Here is a 27,837-nt window from a genome sequence, read left to right on the forward strand (position 1 = left end):
TAAAATCACAAATAAATTCCAGCAGTAATCTAATATGCATTATTATACAACTGACTTTGGAAATATATGGATATTGGATATAGGAAAAATTCAAAATCCGTGGACATTGAATACTGGATACAACCACCACGAAAGTTTCTTTAAGCGGAATCAAAAGAATGTTAGTGTACCACTCATGTCACACTAGTTTTTCTCCTTTAAAGACTCGCATTACATAGGAAATGGTGCATTGGGCAGTTACCAAATTTATTCCAGTAGTTAAACAAACCCCATTTCCCAGGACACACGTTTCATTTTTATGACTGGACCCTCGTTTTTTCAGCGGTCTTTTCTAGATTTCTTCTTGGCTGACAAGAATTGAGCTGGAACATTGAAGAGCTTAGAGTGTTGGATCAGTTTTCTTTGTTTTGAACAATATCGATTGCTTATTATTCAATCGGATATTTATTTTAAAACCCAATCTGAATCTGATTGGATGTCATTACTTGAAACCAAATCCAATCTGAATTCTTAATTAAATGTCCATGTGCAACTTAGTTAAGGCAATTTGGTTGGATATCTTATTTGGATCTGATTCATTGACAGTCCTACCCATTGGATTCCATTATTGTAATCAGGAACACGACGTAATCTGGTCGTAACTCAATTACGGCATAATCTGGTCATTACTCAATTTGATTATAAGTTGATCAATTTTTCACGTAGCGCCTGGTTTTGAACTAAGATTTAGAAGGACCTTTTACTAACTAATGTCCTTATCTTGGTGAAGGATGCATGAGAATTATTAAGAACGCTGATAGATGATGTGTTAACATGATATATCAATTATCAATAAGCCAAGTCTTAACAATGCTCTTTATCTAAGAGCCGTGTGGGATCATAATTTTCTCCCTTTATACATATTTTGATCATGAGGAATTGTAGAGCGGTTGAAGAAGATCCATACCTTCATTGTAAAAACTGCAGGTCCGGCAGTCCGTAACTAGTGATACGAGGGCAGCTTCTCTGATATAGTCTTACTCACATCGACCAACGAATTAAGTGACAATAGTCCTGAAAATCCGGCGACACATACGAACACTTTGTGTTAGTAAAAGTTTTAATTCTTTTTGTTCCGGTACCCTAAGCCCGTGTACAAATAGACTCGTAGCTTATCAATGTGTTTGGCTAAACATGCATACACCAAATTAGGTTGATGATAGGTTTTCATTTCTAGTGGGTGAAAGGTACACGGTGGTCGGTTGGGTGAGAGAAAACATGTCAGCATCAAAAGAAACAAGTTCCAACCAGATCAGCAAGACAGCTAGTACCTTACATCTTTGAGGCCCGAATTCTGGCTTCAGCAAAGCCGGGAAATCTAAACCTTGCTATCAAGCAAGAAAAATTTAAACCTATGTCTCGAACCAAAGAAATGCACAGCGATCCGGAGATCAATTAAACATCATAAAAGCTAAACAAACAGACAAGATAGAGATAGTTCAACACCCAGAAACAAAAACATTCTGCTCCCCTCACAGGCATGTCTTGCCCAAGGTTCAGTTGACCGAGAGCTGTCGCCGCTTGTACTTGACCATCACGTTGCCCTTCACTCCCACAACCATGGCGTTCCAGTCGGTCTCTGGGAAAGGAGATAACAGCTCAAACTCAAAATTCCTCAGCAGATGGCTCCATATGGTCTTGATCTGCAGGTAGGCAAATGGCTCCCCAAGACAACCGTGTCTACCACCTCCAAATGAAATGTATGAGAATGCACCGGCTACCTTGTCTTCTTCCCTCCCAGGGGCAAACCTGTCTGGATCATAGCTGTCAGGGTCCTTGTAGATGTGCGGTAATCTGTTGGCAAAGGAAGGTGAGGTAGCTACTATAGAGCCCTTGGGAATGTCATAATCTTTGCCTTCGCGTGTTGTCACTGAGAAATCAGAGTGCGAGCAGCGCAGAAGCATGATCAATGGTGGATGGAGCCTCAGTGCTTCTTTTATGCACCGGTATAACACATCCATTTCGGAGAGAATATCATGATTTATCAGATCGCCATGCTTCTTCATCATTTCCTTCTGCTCATCCTCAACAGCTGCGAGGTACTCCTTGTGGCTGAGCAGGTATGCTCCTGTCCAGGTCGAGGTGATGGAGCTGGTATGCTGGCCAGCAAAAAGAGCTGCAATCAGAAGGCCTGAGATCTCACCATCTGTGGTTGGCCTGCCATCTTTGTACTTGGAATCAATGAAGCTCTGCAACATATCATTCTCGGACCTGCCTGAGACTTTGCGGGCAGAAATGATGCTGGCAAAGATATCAGCGAGCCTCTTTCTTGCACGGTCTCTGCGGCGGTGGGCAGGAATTGGGAGGTAAGGCATGATCACACTGATTGGCTGCATGCCATTGTCCAGGTCATGAAAGAGGGCAGAGACATCATCAAACAATTTATCCCTCACTTCTCGACCGAGAAGGCACCTGCTTGCAGTTAGGATGATAAGGTGTTCAAGCTCATATTTTAGATCAACAATGCCTTCCTTGCCCCATTTTGAAAAATAGTCCTGCAAAAACAAATTAAAAAGTTCTATTCAGGTCAAAAAGAAAAGAGAAAATGAAAAGACCAAACAAACAAATTATAGGAGACACATGTATAAACTTCCAGACAGAAATCTTCAGGTCCATGCTTTTAGGATATCCAATGATGCAAATAAATTCCTACATGAAAAACCCAATTGAACTCCATTCTCAGTCGCGACAGGGGACCAAACAAAGGCTAAAGCTGCTTTTATAGGATTTATCTTGATGAATTGAGCTGTTGCTGCTTCTTAAGTTCAACATGCTGAAAACTGAAAAGCCTAAGGCTTCATCACATGAACTCTCTCGACTATAAGACTTCATCGTTTTTCCAAGCATGCTACAAAGAAATAAAAATATTTGATCTATGGGGATAGTATCAAGCTTCATACCCCAAAATGAAATTCTCAATAACCACAGAAGAGTTGATCGACAATTTGACCAAAGAAACCAGGACCCACGGCTTATTAATCCTTGAATGAACTTCTACTAAACATTCTTCACATTGAACCAAGTCCAACCCGCTACGATAGATATTGCAGAAAGAAACAATAGAAAAAGAGCTCCAGGATGTTAATTTGGTAGCATCCCAGAACCCCAAAGATTCATCGATTACTGGCAAAGCTATGAAGAAACCAAAGACATCAAAGCAGGCAGATCCATAAAAGCCAACAGGATTGCCTGTACGCGACACTAGAAAAGGCATATTCAAATTATACATTTGAATATTTGCATACAAACATAATCCACACCAAGCATCAAAACACACAAAAACATGAAGCAATAGATGCATTCAACAAGTTCATTGCCAACTACATCACAAAGAAGGAACATTTGTTATCAGCTCCAGAAAAATTAGATCTGAACTATGTGCATGTAGTTACCAGGTCCAAAAAGTCACCAGGCACAAAGAGTGTTATATCTGCAACAATTGTGCCTCTTAGAAACTATTTCGCAACATGTAGGTTATGTTAAAATTGTACCATGCATACAATTTTCTAATGAAGCAAATCAAGACAATTAGGCCACAGATCCAGCACCATAAACCAGAATCACCATGCATGGACTTGGTACGCACGCCGATCACATCAAATGGACCAACAAGTATCGAATGCAGAAGCTCCATTAAAAATACGGAAAGATAGGAGGAGAAAGTAAAAAATGAAATTGAAGTAATACCTCTGTTTCTACAACCATCTGTTCCACATATCCTTTTAACTTGGTTACCCTGAGAGCTTCAGTGAAGAATCTAAACTGTTCCTGCCTCACTGAATAGTCCACATCAAAGACCACGCCAGGCCCAAAAGTAGGCACATTGAACTGATACACCTCTTGCTGGCTAAGATCCGTCTCTACTGCCTTAAAGAAGTGAGAAGAGACTTCAGGACCAATAAGAAATGTCACCTTCTTGTGCAAGAGATTCACAGTGAACACACTACCGAGCCTCCTATATTCCTCTCGGATCATCACAATCGGGCCTTTCATGAACCTAATGAGTCCTCCTACAACAGGAAAAGCCTTAACAGTAGGAGGAATCTTCTTTTTAGATCCGGAGAAAAGCAAAGCAGAGATAAGCTTCGCCACAACAACCGTGACCAGAACGAGGGCCCCGACATAGTAGTAGTTAGTCTCTTTCAAATCCATGACGCACTAGACTAGAACTCGACAGTCGGAGTGAAACAACGGCAAGCAGAATAAAGGACGATGGAATGTAGAACTAACAAGACGACATTCTCAACGACTTATGAGATTTCACAGGGAAACTAGAGAATTCAAGGAGAACCCGTAATAAGGAAGATTTCTTTTTATAATGGGTCACGATATACTCGAGAACGGAAATTTGTTTTCCAAAGAAAACGACAGATTCTCTGTTTTCTCAATTCTTAGCTACAGAAAAGGGAAGCAAGAAATCGATGATATGGAGGAAAGCGAGAAGTTACTCCAGAACCTGCAGAAAAGCGAAGGAAAAAATGCTTTAGCGAGAGAAGCTTCAATCAGAACGTCAATGCAAAGCAGATCACATTTAACACGAGAAAAATGCATAAAAAGAAGATACATTTGGCTCATTGTTTCCCGATCTCGCTCAAAAAACATGAAAAGAATGTCAAATCAGAGCCAGAAACCAATGGATCGGCCAAAACCTCGCCTGAACCACGAAACACGAAAAAAACAACAAGAACAAGAAGAAAGTCAAGAGATCTCACATCATGGATTCTCACCTGAGGCGAAGATCTTCGACGGGAACGAGCCGGCGAAGAGCGCGGGAGGGAAGAGACCGTAGCTCTCGCGGCTGGTCGGTCAAAGCGCGCGGCTGGACTCAGAATGTGCACGCGCGCCTGCAAGTGCAAGCGAGACGCCTGGCGGAGAATCTGTTTCTTTACTCTCCTCGCCAACGCTCTGGGGAAGGCTGTCATACGTATAAATATATAACAAACAACACACTCCCTGCTTGTGACTCCCTCTCCCTCCTCATCGGTCTCCGGACGTCTTGCTCTCCAAGTTGGCTGCTGAAGAGAGATGGTATGGAGATCCGTGGGCGGGACGACGGAAAGAGGGAAATTACCGCTTCAGAATCTCTGGCAAATGGCCAACCAATACGGCCAAACTCTCTGGAGCCTTTTCTTAAATATATAGCTAATGCCCACCTCTACACTATGAGGCTGCTTTGCCAATGAGTCCCTTGATTTTACCATTTTTCCGATCACAGTCTCCATTTGACCCCACTTTTTTTCCGCTTTGAATTTGAGAAATCCTATGCTTCAAAGGTTCGGTATGGATCTAGCGGTTATCAAATCCGACCTAATTAGATTTGGATTAAGATCTGAACTTCAAAACCCCAATTCGGGATTCAACAAGTCTAACGTCTAGCTTCACATGTAATTTCCGTATTTTTAAAAGTGGACCACATTGTTTTCAGAGCAGGTTGTATGTTATGGTTTATAACAAATGATCATATGTTATCGGCAAAAACTGTACTTTATAGTTAAATGGAAGACTCTCCTCTTATAAATAAATTTTTACCATATAAAAGTACCCCTCTCATAAGGTGGGAATAATATTTATTTCCATGTTAACGCCAGTTATATGTTAGGGATAAGATGTTTCCCTTCATTAATGCGATAAGGCTACGCTAGCTACCGCCTCGGACAAAGTAGGCCAGAACGGTGCATGGCATAAAGGGAGGACGAGGAAAGATCTCATTCAAAATGACTTTTGCATAAATGGGGGGTCAGAAGAAGACTCCCATTGAAATGACGTTGGCATAAATAAACAAATAGTTTCATAGCAGGTGCAGAACATGAGAAGACAAGATATACCAGCTAGAACCAGTTTTGATGAAGCTACAATATATATTTATAAAGTAATGCACGCTAGAGCTACTTTTGGTGAGGCTAAGAATAACTTTAATTGGCAAGTGTGTTACCACTCTTAAACTTTTTAGTATAAGATTTTGATTTCATAGATACTATGGGAGTGTTTTGATAAACCTTAGATCTAAGAGGTTGTTTGGTAAATAGAACACTTTGTAGGTGTTCTATGCTTCTAGTCTAAAGATTGTGACAATTCATAAACATTTAGTTTTAGTGTTTCATGAATTTGCTTCAATCAATCTTTAGGATATGTTCATGAAACACTTAAGAGTATCCCCATTGCCAAATGGTATCTAAGATCCATAAGTTTGCTACATTAGGTCATTGCCAAATATATGGATCAAACATATGGAGGATGCACATGGATCTAAGATCTGCACAAGTCATGGAAGGTAAAAGTTGTGTCCCCACTTGGTGTGTGTGTGTGTGTTACTAGACTTTTGAGTTCAATTTCCCTAAACCTGCATACCATGGTACAGCTAGGAATTTTGGGCTGATGAGCACTAATTAAAAAAACCCTCATATCTTATGGGGCACCACTATATATAAGTGAGCAAATTTTTTATAGCACCAATATGAAAATAAAGACTTTATGTGAGGCTGGTATGGGCAGCTGCATACACCTGCCTATATATGGCTTCACCATTGCCGAATTGAATAGGTTTAAATGCAGTGCCAACCTTACAGGCTTATTGCTCAACATGGAGATATTTTGGTCGATGACGTGATATTGATTACCAAGCATTAGAAGAGGAAAAGAGAAACATCAAAATAAAAAACAGAAATGAAACATGATGACATGAACCAGCGCTTACAAAATAAATCCTACTGTTGCCATTTTCGACAATGATTTCACCAAACCCCAGGGGTTTCCCTCTTCCTTGACCAAAGGTTTTTGAATTAGGGAAACCTGAAGAGTTGAAAGAAAGGCGCATGCAATATCATCACCACTAGGTTCCAGTCTCTTACATGATTTCAGTTTCTCTCATTCAAGTAGTTGACAACAAGATGAACAATCCCCATGTCAATAAGGAAGTGTGAATAAATTTCCTAGATAAAAGGTGTGATACTTTGAGGATTGTTCTTATAAAAGTAGGTGATTGGTAATTTGAACTACCTAATTCTAGTGTTCTCTCTCTCTCTCTCTCTCTCTCTCTCTCTCTCTCTCTCTCTCTCTCTGTGGATGGTATCACTGTGCAGCTAGTGTTTGTGGATCCCCAATGGGAAAGACATATGGGGCTGGTGTGGGAAACCATCCCAGCGAAAGTTTCATTCAAAGAATTCAAAATTGTATTATGACGGCTTAAAGATTATATGAGACACGACCTGGCTGGTGACTCTAGTGCCCATCTCTGGCTTTGCTACTAGTTGATCGTGAGGCCATTTAATGTATGGTACATTGGTTTTTAGGTCTTCTGGTTGAATATGCGGTGACATTTATGCAAAGAATTGAAAACTCTAGTGTCCAATATTTTTAGCCTATCTTATGTAGTGCACAAATAATTCACAATATTTTCTAGAAAGGATGTCTATTCTTTGAAACATCATTTGCCACATTTGAGAGTTCATTCAAATCCCATCACAATTAAATTTGTCTTAATGAGGTTCATTGATGTTAAAAACCTGTCACTCTAATTATTAAAGTTGTCAATAAAATCAGCTAAGAACACATCAAGTGGCTAGATTGAACCAACTTCTAGAAGTTGGTTCAAATGTCTTAGCCCTGGTAAGGTTCTTCGCTTTGCATCGAATTAAACCACATGCTCCACCGCTTGTGTGGGCCCCCGTCAATTCCTTTGAGTTTCATTCTTGCGAACATACTCCCCAGGCGGCATACTTAACGCGTTAGCTACAGCACTGCACGGGTCGATACGCGCAGCGCCTAGTATCCATCGTTTACGGCTAGGACTACTGGGGTATCTAATCCCATTCGCTCCCCTAGCTTTCGTCTCTCAGTGTCAGTGTCAGCCCAGCAGAGTGCTTTCGCCGTTGGTGTTCTTTCCGATCTCTACGCATTTCACCGCTCCACCGGAAATTCCCTTTGCCCCTACCGCACTCCAGCTTGGTAGTTTCCACCACCTGTCCAGGGTTGAGCCCTGGGATTTGACGGCGGACTTGAAAAACCACCTACAGACGCTTTACGCCCAATCATTTCGGATAACGCTAGCATCCTCTGTCTTACCGTGGCTGCTGGCACAAAGATAGCCGATGCTTATTCCTCATATACCGTCATTGCTTCATCTCTGGGAAAAGAAGTTCATGATCCGTAGGCCTTCTACCTCCACGCGGCATTGCTCCGTCAGGCTTTCGCCCATTGCGGAAAATTCCCCACTGCTGCCTCCCGTAGGAGTCTGGGCCGTGTCTCAGTCCCAGTGTGGCTGATCATCCTCTCGGACCAGCTACTGATCATCGCCTTGGTAAACACAATTTATCAACTTGAAAGCCCTTTGTTGGTATTAGTAACAAATTGTTACTGTTTAGTGAAATTTTCTCGAAAATTAGAGCAAATCAGTGGAATCTTGTAACATAGTTTTTCATGAAACTATCTAATTTTGAAGTAGAATCACTAGACAGTAACAATTTGTTATGGATGTCAAACAACTCATTAGCACTAAACATTCATCAGCATGAATGATGCAATTCAAATTTAATTCACTTGTGTGGATGCTTATACAAACATGGTTAAGTCAATCGCACATCAATTGGCTATCACCTCCAAATCGGTTTATGAAAGGGACTTGATACTCCAAATTCATATAGAGGACCACTGAGGAGATCAATTGGCTTTTAAATCTAACATATAAACCTATAGGCATCATACTACTGTAGCTAGTCTTTTTGAACTTCTTCTAATGCAACACACTTATTCTTTAAAAATTGAATATCAATTTCTTGGTTAGACTTTCCATCAAACAACATTGATGCATAATATCTGAAACCAATTTACTAATGAATAGGCCACCAACTAACATCATTATTTAGGAAAAAAATCAACTGTACATAAAATAGAACAAGCAAAAGCAATAGTATGACAAGCAAAACATCATCATTATTTAGAAAAAATCAACTGTACAGAAAATAGAATAAGCAAAAGCAATAGTATGACAAGCAAAACATCAACCTCAAGAGATCATTTCTTGTTGAGTGACCAATAGCATGGAGGCCACTTCATCAACAGGATGTCCATGTTGGGATTTTTGTAGTGGAAGGCACCTACAACCTCCTTTGTCTCCTCAACAAAGTCATCAGTGGAGTCTCCAAGGTGTGCACATGAACAATAGGTAGCAGCAACAACTAAAGAGATCAACAGAACCAAAGAGCAAGAAAGATTTTTGCGCATATCCCTACGCCCTTCTAAGCATGCTCTAATTCAATCCAGCCACATAGTTGTTATATGAATGTAGGTGCCATACATCATACAACCAATTATATCAAGAATCTCACCATTAGTAGAATATTATTCAGATACCACAAATCGTACTTCCAATTATGCAAAAGTATTTCCATACATTTTTCTTATCAAGGAGTTGACATTCTTAAAATTGGTCAAGTTTGCTAGTTTTAAAATTTAGTTAGTTTGTAGTTCAAATTTAAATTGCATTCTTCATGTAAAAACTTGGCCCACTCTTATACTTAGCTTAGACTCCTAGTATGACAGATCCCAATCCACCCTTTAGCAACATTTGTTCTAGCTCAAAAAGGTTAGAAATCACGGTAAATAATTACCTAACAAACTGACCTTCTTATAAGTCCTTATCTAACTACCTTTAATACAAAACTAAACTTTCTATAACGATGTGTTATAATGTACCCCTTAAGGCACCCTATATGCACAAGACCCAGTTCTTCTGAGCATGAAACTTGTTTCTTATACCAATTAAATCAACCTGACTAGGGTCACTTTCACATAGGACTCCACTTTCTAAAGTCTCCTACTTTAGCAAATCTCAAACCACCCCTTGCAACTTCAATTCTAACTCAAAAAAAAAAAAAAAAACTAAGAGCTAGGCAACCAATCACTTAAGTAATCCCCTTTGAAGTTGTCCTTAAACATTTTTAATAATTTTTTTTATAAAGGATTAAACTTTCTACAACGTGATGTTACATTTTATGTGCCCAAAATTATAAGAAATCTGTTCTCCATACAATGCTTTTTAAAAAATGATAATGTCTATTTCTTAATGTCATCTTCTCCACAAAGGCATAACTAGTGATGGGCATTACAAGAAGGACCTCAATAGCAATAATAAGAAACCCTGTAGGTAGCATTTGGTAGCACCAGGATGGAAATACTGGGATCAGAGTCCCAAGATTTTGATTTTGGAATCAATAGAATGGGGATTTGCATCCCTATTCCAAAATAAAGGTGTGTTTGTTGACAACAAGGAAAAAAAATTGGAACATTGGTAGTCATATAAAATGTCATTGATCTCATATACTTGTAGGTATATATTAACTGGTACATGCCCATAGAATAGCAGCACTGATGCAGGCATCACAAAAATATCTGATTGCCTCTGAACAACAACAATCATCCATCTAGACAATGACTACAACCCATTTTCAGGTTGAAGAAATCAAGGACCCAGCTCCACATTTTGTTGTTCCCTATTCTTCATGTCTCTCAAGAGCTTGGCATTAACTCAAAGAGGAGACTTGCAACCACAGAGTTCATAATCAACATCCATAATGAAACCCTCAATATTTTCGCGAAAATCGCAGACTAGTTTCTAGCGTTTGGTACAACGGTTTTTTTTTTTTTTTGGAAAATGTGGATAGGGATCCCACTTCAACAGTGGAATCCCAGCCTACCAAACACACCCTTAATGGCAAGAAAGACAATAGAAATTGGCAAGAGAATTGAGCATTCCGCTCAAACTATAATTAGATGCATTTTGAATAACATTAAGTTGTCGTGTGGTAATATTTTTTCAAGTGGACTTTGTGAATCATGCAAAAAAGAGCCATAAGTCCTCTTTTCATTTGTCCTCTGACAATGTATGGAAATCATGCATTGGAAATTTGTGGGGACTGGCTGGTGTCCATCTTTGTCTTAACTTTCTTGCTAAAAAAATATACTAGGCACAAGATAATGTTTTCCCACTTGGATCAGGTTAGTGAGTTATAAAGTCTCAAATCCTACATTATTCAATACTCCTTGCCTTTCAAAAAGAAGTAGACAAACTTTGGCACAAGCATATAATGGAAACTGGTCTATCCTTAATGGTGAAAAAAAAAATCAAAATAATGTTAGACATATGCTCCAAACTACAACTTCTCTAGGCTTACGAAAGAGCATGAAAACGGAAAAAGTGTCAAGATCAAGATAATCCTTGAATTTGTGAACAAAAGGCATCTTGTATGTAAGGTGTATCTTTTTTTTTTCTTTCCTTCAATAGTTTGATCACTGATCAGCTTGCGTTTTATTTTTCAATTGAGGTAGATTTCACTTCTCTTCTTCTTCTTTTTTTGCATATTCATTCATTTTAAAATATTTATTTGGCTATTTACTTTGTTTACTTTAGCCTGTACTATAAATGGGAAAATAAAACTAGTGAATTCTTTGATTCAGCCAGGTTGATAGGATAATGAGCTATCCTTAGGCAAAAATGGTCTTTACTGTTGTATTTTCTCTCTAATAAGTGAAATCTGACTTTTACTGACGGTTTACTTTGTATCTGTCAGTAATAACCTAATTTTTTGTAATTTACTCACTTATGGATGATAGGATGAAATACTCCTACTCACCCCAAATGGAAGTCTATTAAGCTTTTAGTTTTTGTTCTTCTGTACATTATGTCTAAAGTGGACTTAATATCATGCTCTAGCCAGTTGGCCCATAAATACACACATAGTGTCCATAGGAATTTTGACAACTAGAGATGGAGACAAGTATAGGCAACATATGAATAATTATTCACATGGACCCACAAAAAATACTTATTTTTATAGGGACACTTCAGAGCAAGTTTCTTTCATTTATATGTTGATGCTCCTTAAAAATCTAAAATTTATTATTAGTATCTTTTACCTAGAAATTTTTTGTTCCTTTTTGGCAACACGTCTTTGCAGCACACACTAGACAAACCAACTTTGGTATGCCCCTAGGAACATGGTTTTTTCCTCTGCTACCAAAGACTCATTCACAAGAAAAAAAAAAAAAAAAAAAAATCTTGCGTGGGATAATTGTTCTAGGTTTATTTCTTGTGACTAAGAGTGTATTCCGTTTAAAGAAATCGGTCTCTCTCAGATTCAAAATCATTTTTGTTCAACCGCATGTCTGGCGTCCCATCACATCACCCTTCCTAAGTCTGCCAAAAGCCATGATTCTGAAACTTATATATATATATATATATATATATATATATATATATATATATATATATATATATATTGAATATATATATATATATATATATATATATATATTGAAGTAGGGGTGCAAACCCAAGTCTAACCGAATCAAACTTGAATTTGGATTCAAATCTTGATATTATTGGGGCTGGTGTATGAAGAAGTTCCAAAATGTTAATACTGAAGTATTTGAAAATTGGAATCACGTGGAAGATCAGAGTAGTTCAAGCCATCCGCCCCTTCAAATTTTCAAAATTCTCTTGTATAAGTAAGGATTCTATGTTTGATGCCTAATCTCCCATCCAAAGTTTCTGGCGCTGCGTCAGTCAAATGAGCATATTTGTTTGTCTGTATCCCAAGGATCCAGTTCCCATGGGCGCGTGAACTCACATAGTTAACAACATGGGTGCAGGCCCCGCATGTCCACGTTAGGGGAGCATGGAGTCTGATGCCATCTTCATAAGTTTTCTTTGTTTTTCGTGTTAGCATTTCCAGTGAGTGGTGGAAATCCTACCACTTTTCTTGTGTCCTAAGGGTCTAAAGCTGTTTTCGGTGTCGCCTACCAGCTCTTATCCTGCCTGTTATGCCAGCCCCTTTGAAAATATACATCTATATCATTTGCTTTATCCGTCGTAATGGAAGTTCAATACAGTGATGGATGTAGGTAGGGCTGCATGATCGAGCTCGACTCGAACTTGCTTGAAAACGCTCAGCTCGTGCTCGACTCGTTTATAAACAAGCCTAGTTCAAGCTTAGAGAAATACTCGAAACTATAAATGAGCCGAGTACGAGTTTCAGGAACTCGACTCGTTTATAGTTTACTTGACTCGCATACGGGTACTCTATATAATATTGCCAAAACCAGTTTCACAAGTTACACGAGTTGAACGAGTTAACGCTTACACGAGTTGAACAAGTTAACGCTTACACGAGCCACCGAACTCGAACTCGATTTTGTATAGTCGAGTCAAGCTCGAACTCGAGTTTTTTGAACCGAGTCAAGCTTGAAGATGGTGACATGTTATATATTTGTAGTATCACACTTTGGACAGTTGAACTGAACACTGATGTGTTTTACTAGTGGGATCTTTTTCAACCTCACCAAAATTATTACCTTAAAAAATGAAGTTCTACACACTCAATCCATCCTCAATAATAACAATGTCATTATTTTCACTACAGTTCGATATAGTTCTGGACCCTGTGGACAAAGAGAAAGAAAGGGGTTTTGACCTCAGGTACGCGCACACCGTGGTACCAAGTTTTCGGAATATTTGGATCTGGATTATACTTAACCTGCTTCTTGCCCACAGGTCCAAAGAGCCAACAGTTTGGGATATGGAGGGTTGGCTTCTCAAACAACAAGCGGAAAAGCCAAAATTACTGTGGGATGAAGCTGCATGCACGACCCATGATTCATCAAATCAAGGGAGAAAAAGTGGGCCGGTCTGATTCTTAACTGTTCAGTTCTACAGAAAGCAACAAGACAATTTCATGGCAGGAACAAGTTGGAGTCGAGCTTTATGTGCACACCACAGGTGTAGGCCCCAACTTTGGTGAAGAAGCACGTGAGTTGCTAGATATTTTGCCCATTGAATATGTTAGAATAATGAAACTTGTAAAATATGATCCAATATGGTGTGGTCATCTGGACCCTTTAATTTTTCAATGAATTTATTTTCATTTAGTGATCAAACTTTTGGCTGTTATTTAGAAAATAGGACTGCTTTTTCTTAATTTGCTGATCAAATGCCATTGGTTTTTTGAAAATGTCTCATTACCTTCAACTGAGTCGCCAAGTAAAGATGAAGCAGATGATAATGATAATAATAGGTATGCAAGGCTTTCACTTACCACAAAGTTTTTCTGTTAATCTTGCTTTACATAGGGATGTTGATGGATCCGATTTGAATCAAAGATATAGTTAACCTTATGTGTTTTTTTGGATATTCACATGTTGGGTTCAAATTCAGATTCAAATAAGAACAAAAAAAAAAAATCATATTGGAATCCCATTTCACAATCAATTTCAACCCAAATCTGATTTTTACATTCACATCCAATTCCAAATCCAAAATTTAAACCCAAATCTAGACAATTTTCAAAATGTAAGGGTGATGGATATAAGAAATTTGTTAAAAATAAATCCCTATGCGAATCTGAATTTGTTTGGATATTTATATATACCTGAATTTGAATGCAATTAGATGTCATTTTTTAAATCTAAAATCTGAACTGATTTCTTAATCAGAGATCATTCTTTTTTTGTATCTGATTTTTTGGGAATGGTTCGAGCAAATGTTGGATCCAAATCAGATATATTAGCATCTCTACTTTTACACAGTACTTGGAATTACGTTTCAACCCGCAATAAAAACTTGGGATGCTGTTTATTTTCAAACGCATAGTAGTTCTTAGTCGTATAATTTTCATATAACAATTGCTAGCAACTGTTGATCCACATTAAAAAGGGGAATGAAAAGGAAAGGCGTTGTTATTTTGTCATTGGCTGTTGATGCTTATTTTCTTAAAAGACAAAATTAGCGTGGAATGCAAGACTTCCAATTGATGATCAACCACCTTATCAGCACTCCTAGTTGTATACTATGGAAGACATTGTCAAAATAAGAGACAACCAATCTTTCTCCCTCTCTCTCTCTCACATGTTAGATGTTGTCGTATGGTTAAAAATTAAAAACTATTGAAAGCACCACCAAAGCATTGCTAAAAGTATCATGCATTGTAGTGGCACCACAAACCATCATTCATGCTTTTGTGCTGACTTCTTTTAGCAATGCATTTTCAATTTTTATCCATTCACCAAAATCCAACATCCAATGAATTTGAACACTTCCTTATATATATATATATGTGTGTGTGTGTGAATGTGCATAAAAAAATTGGTCGGTGACTCTAACTATGTAACGTCACCCAACTCACTCATGAGGGTCATCTAAATAAAATGAGGAGGAAAAGGTAATACACATTTTTGTCATTTGGTATTAGTTCACACATTTTTTTTTCTTATTTTCTTTCAATCATCCATCACGATGAATTGGACGTCTTTGATGAGTGATCTGAGTAACTATTAACAGCTAGAGTTACTATTATATATATATTAGAATAATCTAAGGGTCCTGGTGCAACGTAAGATGGGAAGCACCTAGTACATATGAGACCATTAAAGATGAATGAGAATGTATTTCAACCATAAGCACTTCCCTTAGAAAACAAAGCAGAAATTTTATTGCATTTGTTGGATTACAATTAGAGAAAGTGGCAAAGAAAGCACACAAGTCATCAATCCAAACAACTAAGTATTTAAAATTTTTGTTCTTGCTTTCATCATCAGGGAAGGAATCCTAAATGCTATCCTCAATATCTTCATGGTGGCCCACCTATATCACACTACAAATGGTTCTAAGGAGGAGAGATATCCGGAAGAGGCTCAAACCCCTCCCCCTTAACTAGAGTGTTTCATATCCACCATTTGCAATCTAAAAAAGCAGTACCCACAGAAAACGGTGCCAATAGAATATCCAAGATATCAAATTCTCAATTAAAAAAAAAAACATTTATTTACCTACATTATGATATATAATATATATCATGCAACGATAAGGACCCAAAAAGTTTCTTCTGTTGCATATATGCTTAGGGATGTCAACGGATTGGACTCGGATCGGATACATCCTAAATTATATCCGCTTTTTCGGATATTCACATATTCGGATTCTAATTTGAATAAGGAACAGTTATATCTGAGTCTGAATCCAAAATCCAATTTTGCAATCCAAATCTGTTTTTTATATTTATATTTGAATCCGAATCCAAATTTTGAACCAGATTTAGCCCATTTTCAAAATTTAATAGCATTAGATGCAGGATATTTGTCTACAAATAAATTCGATCTGAATCCGCATCTGATTGGATATTTATGTATATCTGAATCTGAATCCGATCTGATTTCTTAATCAAATATTAAATTTTTTGCCATGTCCGATGTTTTCGGATCGAATCGATCAGATATCCGATTCAGATCGGATAGATTGACATCCCTATATATGCTCCAAGTCATATTGATGCACACATCGTAGTAAGTATGCACATCAATGTGGCTTAACACTAAAACCGGACTTTACTACCAAGGTCTGAAGTCTTACAACTCAATGTCATGTCAATTTAGGAGATAGAAAGTGAAATTTGTTGAAACGGAATCAATACTTTATATTGTTTAATAGGTTACATGCATAACAAAACAGAAGCTTAAATCCTGCAGTTAGCAACATGTACGTGTTAGAGACAAACGGGTTGATGATGATAAAGGGACTAAAAACAACATCTTCTGTATTCACCTTAAAGAAACATTTATCAAGAATATTTATTGGGTTGTCCAGAAGATATCATCGTTACAACTTACGATAAAGAGTGAGATTTCGCTATCAAGTATGTGCTTGAAAACTTGCATTAAATCGAAACAAATATAATCAAGGGAAACTGTAAGGCATTATTACAAATAAACCAGATGCTCTATATTATATATATTGTGCTTATAACAGTTGGATGTTTTATTATTAACAATTTTGCCGGACGTTAATATCTATTATGACTCTATTTTATGTTTCACAAACCTTCATATCTTGTACTTAACAGTGCATGATTATGTTTTATTCAGTTCACCTAAAAAATAAAATAAATATAACCGAGCGCAGCCCCATTGAGGTCGTGTATCTTTCTCATGGACACTCAGCTCTATGCGCATCTTCAATTTTAATGCTGAAATTAGGTTAATGTATAACAATGTTTTAGGTTCTCTAAGCGCACCTTGAATTTTAATGCTGAAATTAGGTTAATGTATAACAATGTTTTAGGAGTATAAGTATGCTCATGACATGATCCGGAAAAATTGTATACATTAAGTTTAATAGACGCATGGTAATAAGGGCAAAAATCTAGGAGGCATTTGAAAGTAAAGAGATGCTAGCCAAGGAGGCTGTTGCTCATTATATATGCCTTTGTCAATCATGGACTGGTAAAATGTCTCATGTAATGCTCAAAGAAAAAAAATACCTACAATGATTATGTAGTCATAGATAAGTCCGATTTAAGAGACAATGTGCAATTCTTGTGTAGCTTAAAAATTTCTGATAATGATTTCTACTTAGTTTATGAACTTAGGGGCTGTTTGATATATCTAGAATTATGGAATTTTAGAATCAAAAGGCTTATTTGTAAAATTATTAAACAAACAAGGTATTTTGTTTCTGGAATTAGGAAACTAAAACTTGAAATTTTGATTCCATTTCAGTTTGAGGAGGAATTATGTTTCCGAAATTTTTAATATTGAATAAAAATTCCAACCATCGAATGCCCCCCTTATAGGAGTATGATTTTGTGCAGCTTTCATTTTCAACCAGCATAGTTGATGGATTCAATGTACAAGTTTTTATTTTGAAAATGACTACATGAAAAGTACCTCATAAGTTCCCTCAAGAGGTATAATGTAGCTGGTCCGATTAAACACCTGTAGGAAGACAAGTATGTAGTTCGATTCCCATGAGTATTATGATCATGTGTCTTAAGGTGGTGGGGCACAACATCGATGTTAAATGGTACACTGCTGCTACCACTAACACCGGTGCAGCTCAAGACTCCAGAGGCAAAGGGAATCGAGCCTTGTTCTGGGTGGTTGGAATGAACCTCTAGCTCACCCAAAAAGTACCCCTTAATGTTCTCTTAATGCAAATTTTATAAATCATGCTAATTAGATTTCCCAAGTACAATTGATCAAGAAAAATATGAAAAAAAATGTGTACAGATACTTGATTTTGAATGTAAGACCTACATCCTTCAATTTCACACTAATGACTAGAGTGCACAAGAAGCATCGCATACAAAACTGAGTGGCAGAGCTAGAAATTTTTTGTTATGGGGTATTGTTGTAGAAATTCTCATTTTTGAAGGGGTACAAGATATATAAATGAGTAAATAATCGTAAGACATCAATATAAAAATATGTGAAAATAACTAAAAATTTTGTTGCTGGCGTGGGCAACTGCCCACACCAACCTATATGTAGCTCTGCTATTGCCAAAACCAGAAACTAGTGGGAATCAATATTTTAAGTGAAATGAAAATTAGAATGTACCTTCAAATTGAGAGTTAATTCAGGGACTATTATTTCCTTTATCAAAGGTACAACGCAAACACACCATCCAGCTCCGATTACTTGCTCCTAGCACTCCTTTTCATGACAAATTTTCACTAGTTCCTCCAACTCAAGACAACTGAAAAATGATAACTAGGAATATAAGTAGAACAACATTTAGATTAAATCAGTTACAAATATTTCAAGAGATTGGAGAATTCCTTTGTGACAAAGGTACAAACAAAAAACAAAGCAAAGAACAATGAAGTTTCATTTATCAAAATTGTCAAAGCATCTTGCAACTCTAAGATTACCTCAAAGCTATCCATTACTCAAAATGTTCAACATCAAAACTCCATCCCCTTTGTAATTTGTTAGTGCATGTAATATTTGTTCATATGTGATTCTATCTCTTTTGTGGTAGCAACAGTAATAGAAAAGTGCGGTAGAAAATGTTGGTTAACTGCATTTCCTATATATGGCCTTATGGGTGGCGTGAAAATATCATAATGATGAGTTACATGATAAACAATGCAGAATTAGCCATGACTAGGGCTGCAGTACTCGACTCGAGTCAGAAAACTCGAGCTCAAGCTCAGCTCAAACTCAAGTTGATCACTATAGAATAGACTCGAGCTCAAGCTCGAGCTGGACTCGTTTAACTCATTTAATTTGTTTTTGTTATGTCTGTCTTGTTTCTTGTAACTTGTTTAACTCATTTAACTATTCTCTAATTATATTTCTGCATTCATTATGTGGTCGAGTTTAATCAAGTCGAGTTCTTACAACTTAAACTCGACTCACTTAACATTACAAGCATACAATCGAGTTTTGACGAGCAAGTTCAAGTCGAGCTCGAGCTGACTCGACTCGTTGTGCTGTCCTAGCCATGGCCTATGGGGGGGGGGGGGGGGGATTATGGGAGGATGTGAAAAACTCATTCTGCAACAGGAAGTGGGTAGAAAATCATAGAGGAAGCCAAACATTGGTTACTGACTGGAATTTGTTATGACCCTTGGCCGTCCTTTAATGGAGGTGAATGGTTTATTATGACTATAGATGTGATTAGGGATGGTATGCAGAAATGTATTGTTACAGTCAGGAATAAAGTAACTGGTGTGGTTTATATGAAGGTGAGCTGACTGGATAAACACAGGCATGTGAAGGCTCATTCTTTTTCTGATGGACCTCTTTGATCGTTGATGCAGAAAAGACTAACTAAATTCACTCTTAAAAATCAAGATGTCTAAGAAAACTAAAGTCTAAAAAACAAAATCAAATAAAAGAAATTCCCTTCTAGTGTGCCGCTGACTGGCAACCGCTAACTGGTCATGTCATGAAACTTGTGATTGCTATCACGACCCAATGTGCTACTTTTTTAAACCATAAAGGTCCCAAAGCCTTTTTGATGAACCTCAGGGATGAGAGGCACATAAAGGGTAATGGCTTCTCTTTGGGGCGGTGAAAAATACCACTTGCTCTAAATAAATAAATAAAAAGTATGGTGTTTTTCCTTATTTCCACTACCTTCGTGGAACTATAAGAGAAAGGATTGCAAAAGTTTCTAAATTTTGACTAGGGCTGAAATATCATTTTTCAAAATTTTTATATAGAACAAGTGAAGTTTTCTAAAATTTACATGTATTTAAAAAAAAAATTGAGATGGGCCAGGGCCCATGCGGGCCCTACTTTGGCTCTGCCCCTACATATTGATACCAATGGAACTGGTCGCAACCCACAATTCATACGACAAAGCCTTGAGCTTAGTAAAATTTATAAGAAGCTATGGAAGATTTCATACCCTTACAATTGATAACTTCATGTGAAATCTAATGGGAGTGAGGGTGTTTAGTCGAGCTGATCAATCTCTCGATTCAATACATACATCTGTTGTGTTTTTAAGAGCATAAATAATAGTTTGGTGAGTGGGAGGAGTATTTCTTCTCACGGCCCAACAAGAAGGCTTCCACCCTTCTTCCCATGTCTTAAGTCTGCTTTCAGTTTTATGGGATGGCGCTCATGTTATGTTTCAACTAGCATATCGGTGCTCTTATTTTACTTTACAATACAGGAAGTTGATGCCGTAAGAATTTGAAATAGACACTGAGCTCCTATCAGCCCCCACCCCATCCGTGTGCTAACCCTTTCGAGGATAAGGGCATAAATAATAATTACTGATAACTCATTAACAAATGAACTTAAAGTCTAAAATAAAAGCATGACATTGCATGTCTCCCAAAAATGGGACCGAATGTAAACTTCAGGTGTTTCCAATCGACCCATCAATTAACATTACAAGTATGCACCAAAGGGGGTGTGGAGGTATTTTTTGAATTTTCTTTATAAAATAATGGGTATTTTAGACTTTTTGAGAATACTTTTTTACCATTCTAAAAAGTTTCTTTTTCTTTTTAATTTTAATGAAAACATTTTGGTCATTGCACATGACTTCTATGCATAAGGTGTGTACGTCGGCTCATAGCATACATTTTTGTTGGCATTACGGCATGATCAAATAACGATCAGAAGGGTCCTGTCACTGTAATCTCACGAGATAAAATCAAATTAGTTTTACAAAACTGCTCTTCTTAAAGCCTATTTCAAAATAAAATCCTGAAAAAGATAAAATGAAATTAGTTTTACAAAACTGTTCTCCTTAAAGCCCATTTCAAGATAAAATCTTGCAACTGTATCAAATCCTTTTCCGCTCTTATAACCATTACGGGAATATGGTGCCTAACACATCGTAAAATAATTAATTACAGTTACCCTTTTCATTAGTTAATTTGAAAGCTACAGGGGGTGGGGGCTCCATGATTTTGGTTGCAGGGCATTGATTCAAAAATCGTAATTTTAAGTATACCATATATAAATAATCAAATAATTAAAGGTAGTAATGTGAAGATAAATATATTTGTTGAGCTGGTGCCGACAACCGCTAATTTCCCCCGACATGGGACTCTGCCACTAAAGGTGAGTCATGAAGTGAACCCAAAAGTGACTATGAAGAAGATATTCTTTCCATGCCTTCTCGAAATAGTATTCATTACTATTGGAATGAGAATGAGAAACCAGATATACTTTAAGTTTAATTCCTTTGTAAAGATTATCCTAATTTAATCCATTTATTTATTCAGACACGGTTCGTTTTATTGCATCAAAGACTTTCTTGTCCAATTGAGATGAATAAGTTGGTCTTCCAAGAATTTTTTAAGATATTGGATGAAAAATTTTCAAGTGCATGCACAAAGTCACGAATAAGATGAAAACATGGATTAATGTTTTGCTGTTCTAACAAATATATTATGATGAATGTGTCCGCGATGCATTAAGGTGTAGTCTTTCAGCTTCTGGGTGAGGGAGAGGTTAACAATCCATCACTCGAAAAAGGCTCAAAAGCTCCCCAATCCGTTTGCTTCTTTGTGTCAAGGTTTAAGTAGGCAACTGCCTTCAACTCGATGGAGCACCACACCTTCAATGGTCCAAGGAGTAGCATCTATTGGAATCGAAGCAAAGACATATCACCTAATGATATGATCTATTTTTGAGTTCATACCTTAGTTCGATGAAAACAAAAGGTTTCAAACATTAAGAATTAGGACAACCAATTACTTTAACAACTTTTTTTTATACGCGCTCTCGAAAATATCTCTCACAATTTTCAATACTGAACAAAAAGTGTTACAATATGCTTCTCTTAAAACACACACGTCCACACATGTAAGAGTTCAAGTCCGAGCGTTGAACTATGTTATGTTACCAATATAATGATTTGACCCATTATCGGGCTCAAGCCCTTGGTCTAATGGATTCCAACCCACTTTTTAACCGTTTCACTTTCAATTCCAATCTAAAAAAAAAAGTTATAAACCCAAACAAAAGATCAAAACCAGAACAAAACCTAAACCCTTAAAAGATCCGTCGCACATTAAACTGTTGAAATTACATGTCGCTGATGCATCCTTGTCTCGACCACATATTCAGCCACTCCTTGATGCAAGGTCTTCGAACTTAGCCGTATTTTTTTTTATGTATAAATAAAGAAAGGAAGGCATTTGTCTCGCCCAACCTGATTCGAACCAACCAACTGGAGGCACCAGCCCACTAGGTTCATTCCTTACCCCTTCGACCCCCTCCCTCCCTCTTTCATTTCCGTCGTCCTCCCGAGGCGCCGTTATCGCAGGTCGGCGTCTCTGGTTCCTGTGGAGGCGTTCGAGGGTTTTTGTGAGGTTTTTGATCTGTGGGGTTTAGGGCTCTCTTGAGGTTCCGCTTCTAAAGAGTTTAGGGTTGGTGCCGTCGGATCGAAGATGCAGAACGATGAGGTCATATGGCATATCATTCGTCACAAGCACTGTAGCTTCATGGCCAAGTGAGCTCTTATCTCCGTCTCTCACTTCCTTTTTCAGTTTTCGTTTTGCTGGGGTTTGGTTTTTTTTGCTGGTGGTTGAGGTTTCGGGTTTGGTAATGGCAGAACGACTACGCAGAATTTCTGCAGGAATCAGTATAATGTCACCGGTCTCTGCAACCGGAGCTCTTGCCCTCTCGCCAATAGTCGCTATGCCACAATCCTCGAGCACGACGGTAAGCTCTCCTCTCTTGAACCCCTAATTCTCCAACTCCTCCCCCATTTATGCTCTTTGTTTTCTCTCAGAGTGTTAGCTGATTCTAGGTTAGAGAAGTAAAGGAAACTAGTTCTGTTAAATGCTAAAAAATAAGACGGAAGAACCCTAATTGGATGGGTTAGATTTCACGTTGTTTATGATTGACAGGACCACATATTGATGGCTCTTGTTGTAGTTCACGAACACTTTGTAATTCTGAAGGGAATTAATGGGAATTTTTTTATTCACTGTTTCCTTGATGGTCTCATCTGTATCAGTAGATTTGAATTCCAGGATTGTTTATTTCTAATAGACACTTAGGCCCGTTAAGCAGTTTGCAGCAAAAATTTTGACCTTTTGTTTAACTTAAAAACATACTTTCTGTAACTGTAGTCCTTCAAGAATTTGAATTTGTACTTATTTCCTTTGACGGCAAGCTTACAGTGTAGGGTACCATTTCTGCATCTCTCATTTTTAGTTCTAGGCTCTATTTTCTCAGTAGGGTACCTCTAACTGACTGGAATGGGATAATATCTTTCCAACTAAGAATCCATCTTTTGATAACATTGGTGATGTAATCAAATCAACATTTTGATGCAAGCTCATAATTTGGTGAATGCTTGTTTGTGATTGTTGAAAGTGTGGATGATCTATGTCACGTTTGTCTTGCTGCTTGAACTTTTTGATACTCGTGTAGGAATCCTGTACTTGTACATGAAAACGATTGAGAGAGCGCACATGCCAAACAAATTGTGGGAGAGGGTGAAACTACCCAGAAACTATGAGAAAGCACTTGAAACCATCGATAAACATCTGGTAAATCTATCTCGTACACTGTAATGGCTTAATTATATATCGTTTTTTCAGTTTTCTCGGTTTGTTCTATACTAAAGGCAGTACCTTTTTGTTTTTATATTGGCAGCAATTCTGGCCTAAGTTTCTTGTGCATAAAAATAAGCAACGACTCACAAAGTTAACACAATATCTTATTCGTCGGAGGAAGCTTGCACTTAAAGTGAGGTACTGGTTGAATTCTTGATCACATTATAGTGTCGAGCAATGCAGACTATTTTTATTTTATATGATGATATTATGAAATATTCTTGTTTTTTAATTTCTCAAAATTCACCTCACTGTGCAGTGCCCTTGCCAACTCATATTTACCTTATCTGTGTTTTACATTTATGTTGTGCTGAGATAGTGCTCATACATTTCCTTTTGTTGCTTTCACAGGGAAAAGATAATGACAATGCCTACAAAACAGAAAAAGAGGGAGGCTAGAAGAGAGGCAAAAGCTGAAATTGCTGCAGTTTTGGACAAGGCGTGTAATTTGTGAAGCCATATAAGCATTTGTACAGAGCTTGTTTTATATTCTATACTCCATAGCTTCCATTAATATATTTCAATATTCTCCTATTTCTTCAGGCAATTGAAAAAGAACTGCTGCAACGTATAAAGAGTGGAACATATGGTGATATATACAATTACCCTGTCAAAGAATATGAAAAGGTTCTTGAAATGGAAGAATTGCAGGCTGCTGATGATGCTGATGAAGACGCTGCTGAGGTGAGTTTCTAAGAACTTCTGTACAATCCTGAGGTAGCCTTGCTGCTTACTATCATGATGAAATATTTCAAATGCTTATAAATTTCTTTGCTTGATTGGAGCAGAAGGATGACATAGAATATGTTGAGGCTGATATAGATGAACTAGAAGATATGGAAGACTTTGAAAGCACACCATGGAATGATGAAGACATGGAAAATGAAAATGCTGCTGGTAAAACTTCAGCTGAATATATGGCTATTTCCTAATATTTGGGCTTCTGCTGTGTATTATTCCTGATGAAAGATTGCACCTTAAATAGTTGAAGTTATATCCTTAGATCATGATGTAGGTGAGACTGATGAAGATGATGCTGAAATGGTTTCTGATGATGAAACACATACAAAGAGATTGCGTAAAGACTCAGGCGTTGATTCAAAGAAGGCTCAGACAGGCGATGGAAAATGGAAAATCAAAAGAAAGTCGAAAGTACATGTTGAGGTAAGATATCAGCTTCAGAATGTCTGTATGTTTTTGGGTCCCAAAGGGAGACTCCCATAAAAATCCTTTGATTGGCTACATCAGCTTGCATGTCACCTGAATGTGACATAGCAATATAGTATAGTCAACCATAATTTGGTTGGCTACCTTTGCATGGATTCTAGTGCTAACCAACCCTTAAGAATTGGTCTCTCCCACCTTGTTATAACGGTGGGAAACAGCCAAAGCTGGCCTGGGTGCTCTTTTGTCTCATACACCTGAGTTGCATAGTCAAGGTTCACTTCCTTCCTTTCCATGCTATCTGAAAAGGCCAAGTTTGGCAATCTTTTCTTAGCTCAAAGGGGCCTTCTTCGTTAGCTCCTCACATTAATGCCTTTGCATATAATTCATTCTCCTTGCCTGCTATAACTTTAGTCTTTAGGTAATTTGACAGTTGTGGTGGGTGGTGCAGTTTGAAGTTGTGTTCTATATGATGAAAAACGAAACTATTCCCCCATAAAACTAGTTTAAAAGGTGTAATTGCCATATTAGATGTAACTTATAATATGACCCGTTATTGTACTTACTGTAACTTGCATAACTCATTGAAAACATAAAAAGGTGCCAATTTTTTTGCTGAACATAAAGTTTTTTTTTTTTTTTTTTGGGTGAGCGAGAGGTGTTAACCCCCACCGCCCAAGCAAGGCCCGAAGGCCCCCCCATTCCCCCTGCCTCCGGGGTCCTGAGCTGCGTCGGTGTCAGCGATAGCAACGGTGCACCCGTCAGCTTGGATGCCGCGCCCTACCGCCTTAAGACACAGGAACATAGCGCCCACGGGAATCGAACTAGAGACCTGCCTTAATACAGGCCCCTAGCTCGACCAGCTACCCAATTTTTTTGCTGAACATAAAGTTATATAAATTTATTAATACTCAATTTTAAGTTAAGGTGACAAGCATTCTTGCATATTTAAACAAGCTAATGTTGATTCAACAAATTATAGCTTTTATGATTTTTCTTATGAGACCTAGCATCTGTGCTAAAAAAATTTCAAACTTTATGACCATTAAGTTTTTTAAAGACTCCAGAGAGTAAGTCTTACATGACAAAAACTTTCCTTTTTAACACTTATTTAAGCATTGGAGTAATTTGAGTGTTTTTCCGATTATTTCTTATGTAAGTCATGCATTCTTGTCACGAGGGAAAGGGAGAGGGAGGGAACCCAAGGATCCCTTTTTCTGTAGGTAACACATGCTTGTTATTTTCTTATTCTTATGCAATATATGTTTTTCAATAAAGAGATTTTTCCTATTTTGTTAATTTTTTCTTATTATTCTGTATTTTATTATTTTGAATTTTTAATGTTATAAAAATTGCAGATTTGTACATCATATTACATTATATTACCTATGCAACTTTGGACCCAATTGATAGGGTTTACATTACCATTTCACGACATTAGTTTGAAGTACCATAAGACTTTCACAGGCTTATGTACTGGAAGGGTTCATTACTCTCTCCTGTGCATAAGAGAATCAGAATCTTGGTAGTTGTCTTTGAGCAGTTATTTTAGGAAAACTCTTGGCGTAAATGCAGGAAATGAAAAGCTTGTATGCAATGGAGTCTGATAATTCTGTTGAAACGAGTTGGCAGCCTAGAGAGAGTTCCAGAAGTGGCTGGAGGCTAACCTGTCCATGTCAATGTGGGACAACCCAGTTTTGACACTGAATTGGACAAAATACACGAAATTTAGAGGATTAGATCCAGTAATAGGATGTCTATGGCTAACGGATACATAGCTTGATCCAAATTATAAGAAATCTTCTGTAATTGATTAATAGAAATAGGACAAGGAAGGGATCTTTTTACCCCTACCAAGTTGATCTTATTGCCCCAAACAACAACCTGATAAAGGGACACTTGTATGATTGCGTGCATGGGGCTAGATCAATAATTGATTATTGTTTCTTGGTGTTTTAAATTAACCATGTTTTTTTATGATGTTTTAAGATGGTCGTTCTTTAAGTTGCCTGCCAGTTCTTCTAGGTAGACCTTTAGCCTAACAATGTCAAGCTTGGGTTTCTTTATGTCTGAACTCTGAATTGTTTGAAACACAGGTCTTTGGAGAGTCTGTAACATTGTTTTTTCTTCAGCGATTTCTCTGCATGGTGAATTTATGTGTCTGTAATTTGTATACTCTGTCAACAGGTGGAGTATGAAGGAGACGCTGAAGGCCAAAAGCAAACGGTCCAGCTCTGAGGTAATGGAAGAATGCAGTTTTGAAGATTTTGGCTGCAGCATGCACGTTTTGTTAGGTCTGTGCATCTTGTGGGGTGCAACGGCAAAGGCTAGTGCGACCATGTATGGCCAGAGTTCTTTGGCGAGAAGAATGTGCCTGCTAGATACTTGAGGCCATCTAGAGCATTTTATGTTAAGGGAAATTAATGAGAAAAGGTTGAGTTTCTTGCTATCTCTATTAGAATCTTTTGCTGTGTCAAACCTTTATTGCTGTTGGCATCATCAGAAAAGTAGTATTTAGCCGACGAAAGTTGGGGGGGTCGGTGGAAGTAGGAAGAATGGTTTTTTTTCCCCACTCTTAGACAAGCATAGATCTGTTGTAGGGGGTGGAATAAGATTGGTGGCTGGTTGGGTTTCATTGTCATAACGGGTGGATGTCGCTTAAATGTCACAGGGCTTATAAGAAAATACGTGTGAAACTTGTTAATTTGCGTCCAGGTAGTTGTCTCACTGTGTCGTCCTTCTAAAGCATGGTGCTTTGTCCTAGCGTTGT

General features: G+C 37.7%; 2 protein-coding genes across 3 annotated transcripts; one reads left to right on the forward strand and one right to left on the reverse strand.

The window, feature by feature from the left end:
- Positions 1–1,260: 1,260 nt before the first annotated feature.
- On the reverse strand, positions 1,261–5,142 carry LOC116248841 (obtusifoliol 14-alpha demethylase-like). 2 transcript variants are annotated; one of them, XM_031621841.2, is made up of 3 exons: positions 4,767–5,142; positions 3,727–4,495; positions 1,261–2,534 (listed from the first exon to the last, which is right to left on the reverse strand). In XM_031621841.2, exons 2-3 carry the CDS (start codon positions 4,189–4,191, stop codon positions 1,536–1,538), a joined length of 1,464 nt encoding a protein of 487 aa, XP_031477701.1. In that variant the 5' UTR covers positions 4,192–4,495; positions 4,767–5,142; the 3' UTR covers positions 1,261–1,535. The 2 variants fall into 2 exon arrangements, with proteins under 2 accessions (XP_031477701.1, XP_031477702.1); XM_031621842.2 differs by having other exon boundaries at positions 4,752–5,142.
- A 17,336-nt stretch (positions 5,143–22,478) lies between these two features.
- LOC116247131 (uncharacterized) lies at positions 22,479–27,520 on the forward strand. Its single transcript, XM_031619112.2, has 9 exons — positions 22,479–22,789; positions 22,892–23,001; positions 23,719–23,837; positions 23,944–24,041; positions 24,255–24,342; positions 24,447–24,587; positions 24,692–24,800; positions 24,919–25,067; positions 27,255–27,520. Exons 1-9 carry the CDS (start codon positions 22,728–22,730, stop codon positions 27,303–27,305), a joined length of 927 nt encoding a protein of 308 aa, XP_031474972.1. The 5' UTR covers positions 22,479–22,727; the 3' UTR covers positions 27,306–27,520.
- Positions 27,521–27,837: the final 317 nt, after the last annotated feature.

The sequence above is a fragment of the Nymphaea colorata genome, chromosome 2 (genome assembly GCF_008831285.2).
Source record: "Nymphaea colorata isolate Beijing-Zhang1983 chromosome 2, ASM883128v2, whole genome shotgun sequence".
NCBI classification, from domain to species: domain Eukaryota; kingdom Viridiplantae; phylum Streptophyta; class Magnoliopsida; order Nymphaeales; family Nymphaeaceae; genus Nymphaea; species Nymphaea colorata.

Excerpts from the sequence above, each read along its gene's own strand:
- LOC116247131 (XM_031619112.2), top strand. The coding sequence starts at position 22,728 with ATGCAGAACGATGAGGTCATATGGCATATCATTCGTCACAAGCACTGT. Across the intron at positions 22,790-22,891 it reads CACTGTAGCTTCATGGCCAA|AACGACTACGCAGAATTTCT; the intron begins GTGAGCTCTTAT and ends TGGTAATGGCAG. Across the intron at positions 24,588-24,691 it reads CTGATGAAGACGCTGCTGAG|AAGGATGACATAGAATATGT; the intron begins GTGAGTTTCTAA and ends TGATTGGAGCAG.
- LOC116248841 (XM_031621841.2), bottom strand. The coding sequence starts at position 4,191 with ATGGATTTGAAAGAGACTAACTACTACTATGTCGGGGCCCTCGTTCTG. Across the intron at positions 2,535-3,726 it reads AGATGGTTGTAGAAACAGAG|GACTATTTTTCAAAATGGGG; the intron begins GTATTACTTCAA and ends TTGTTTTTGCAG.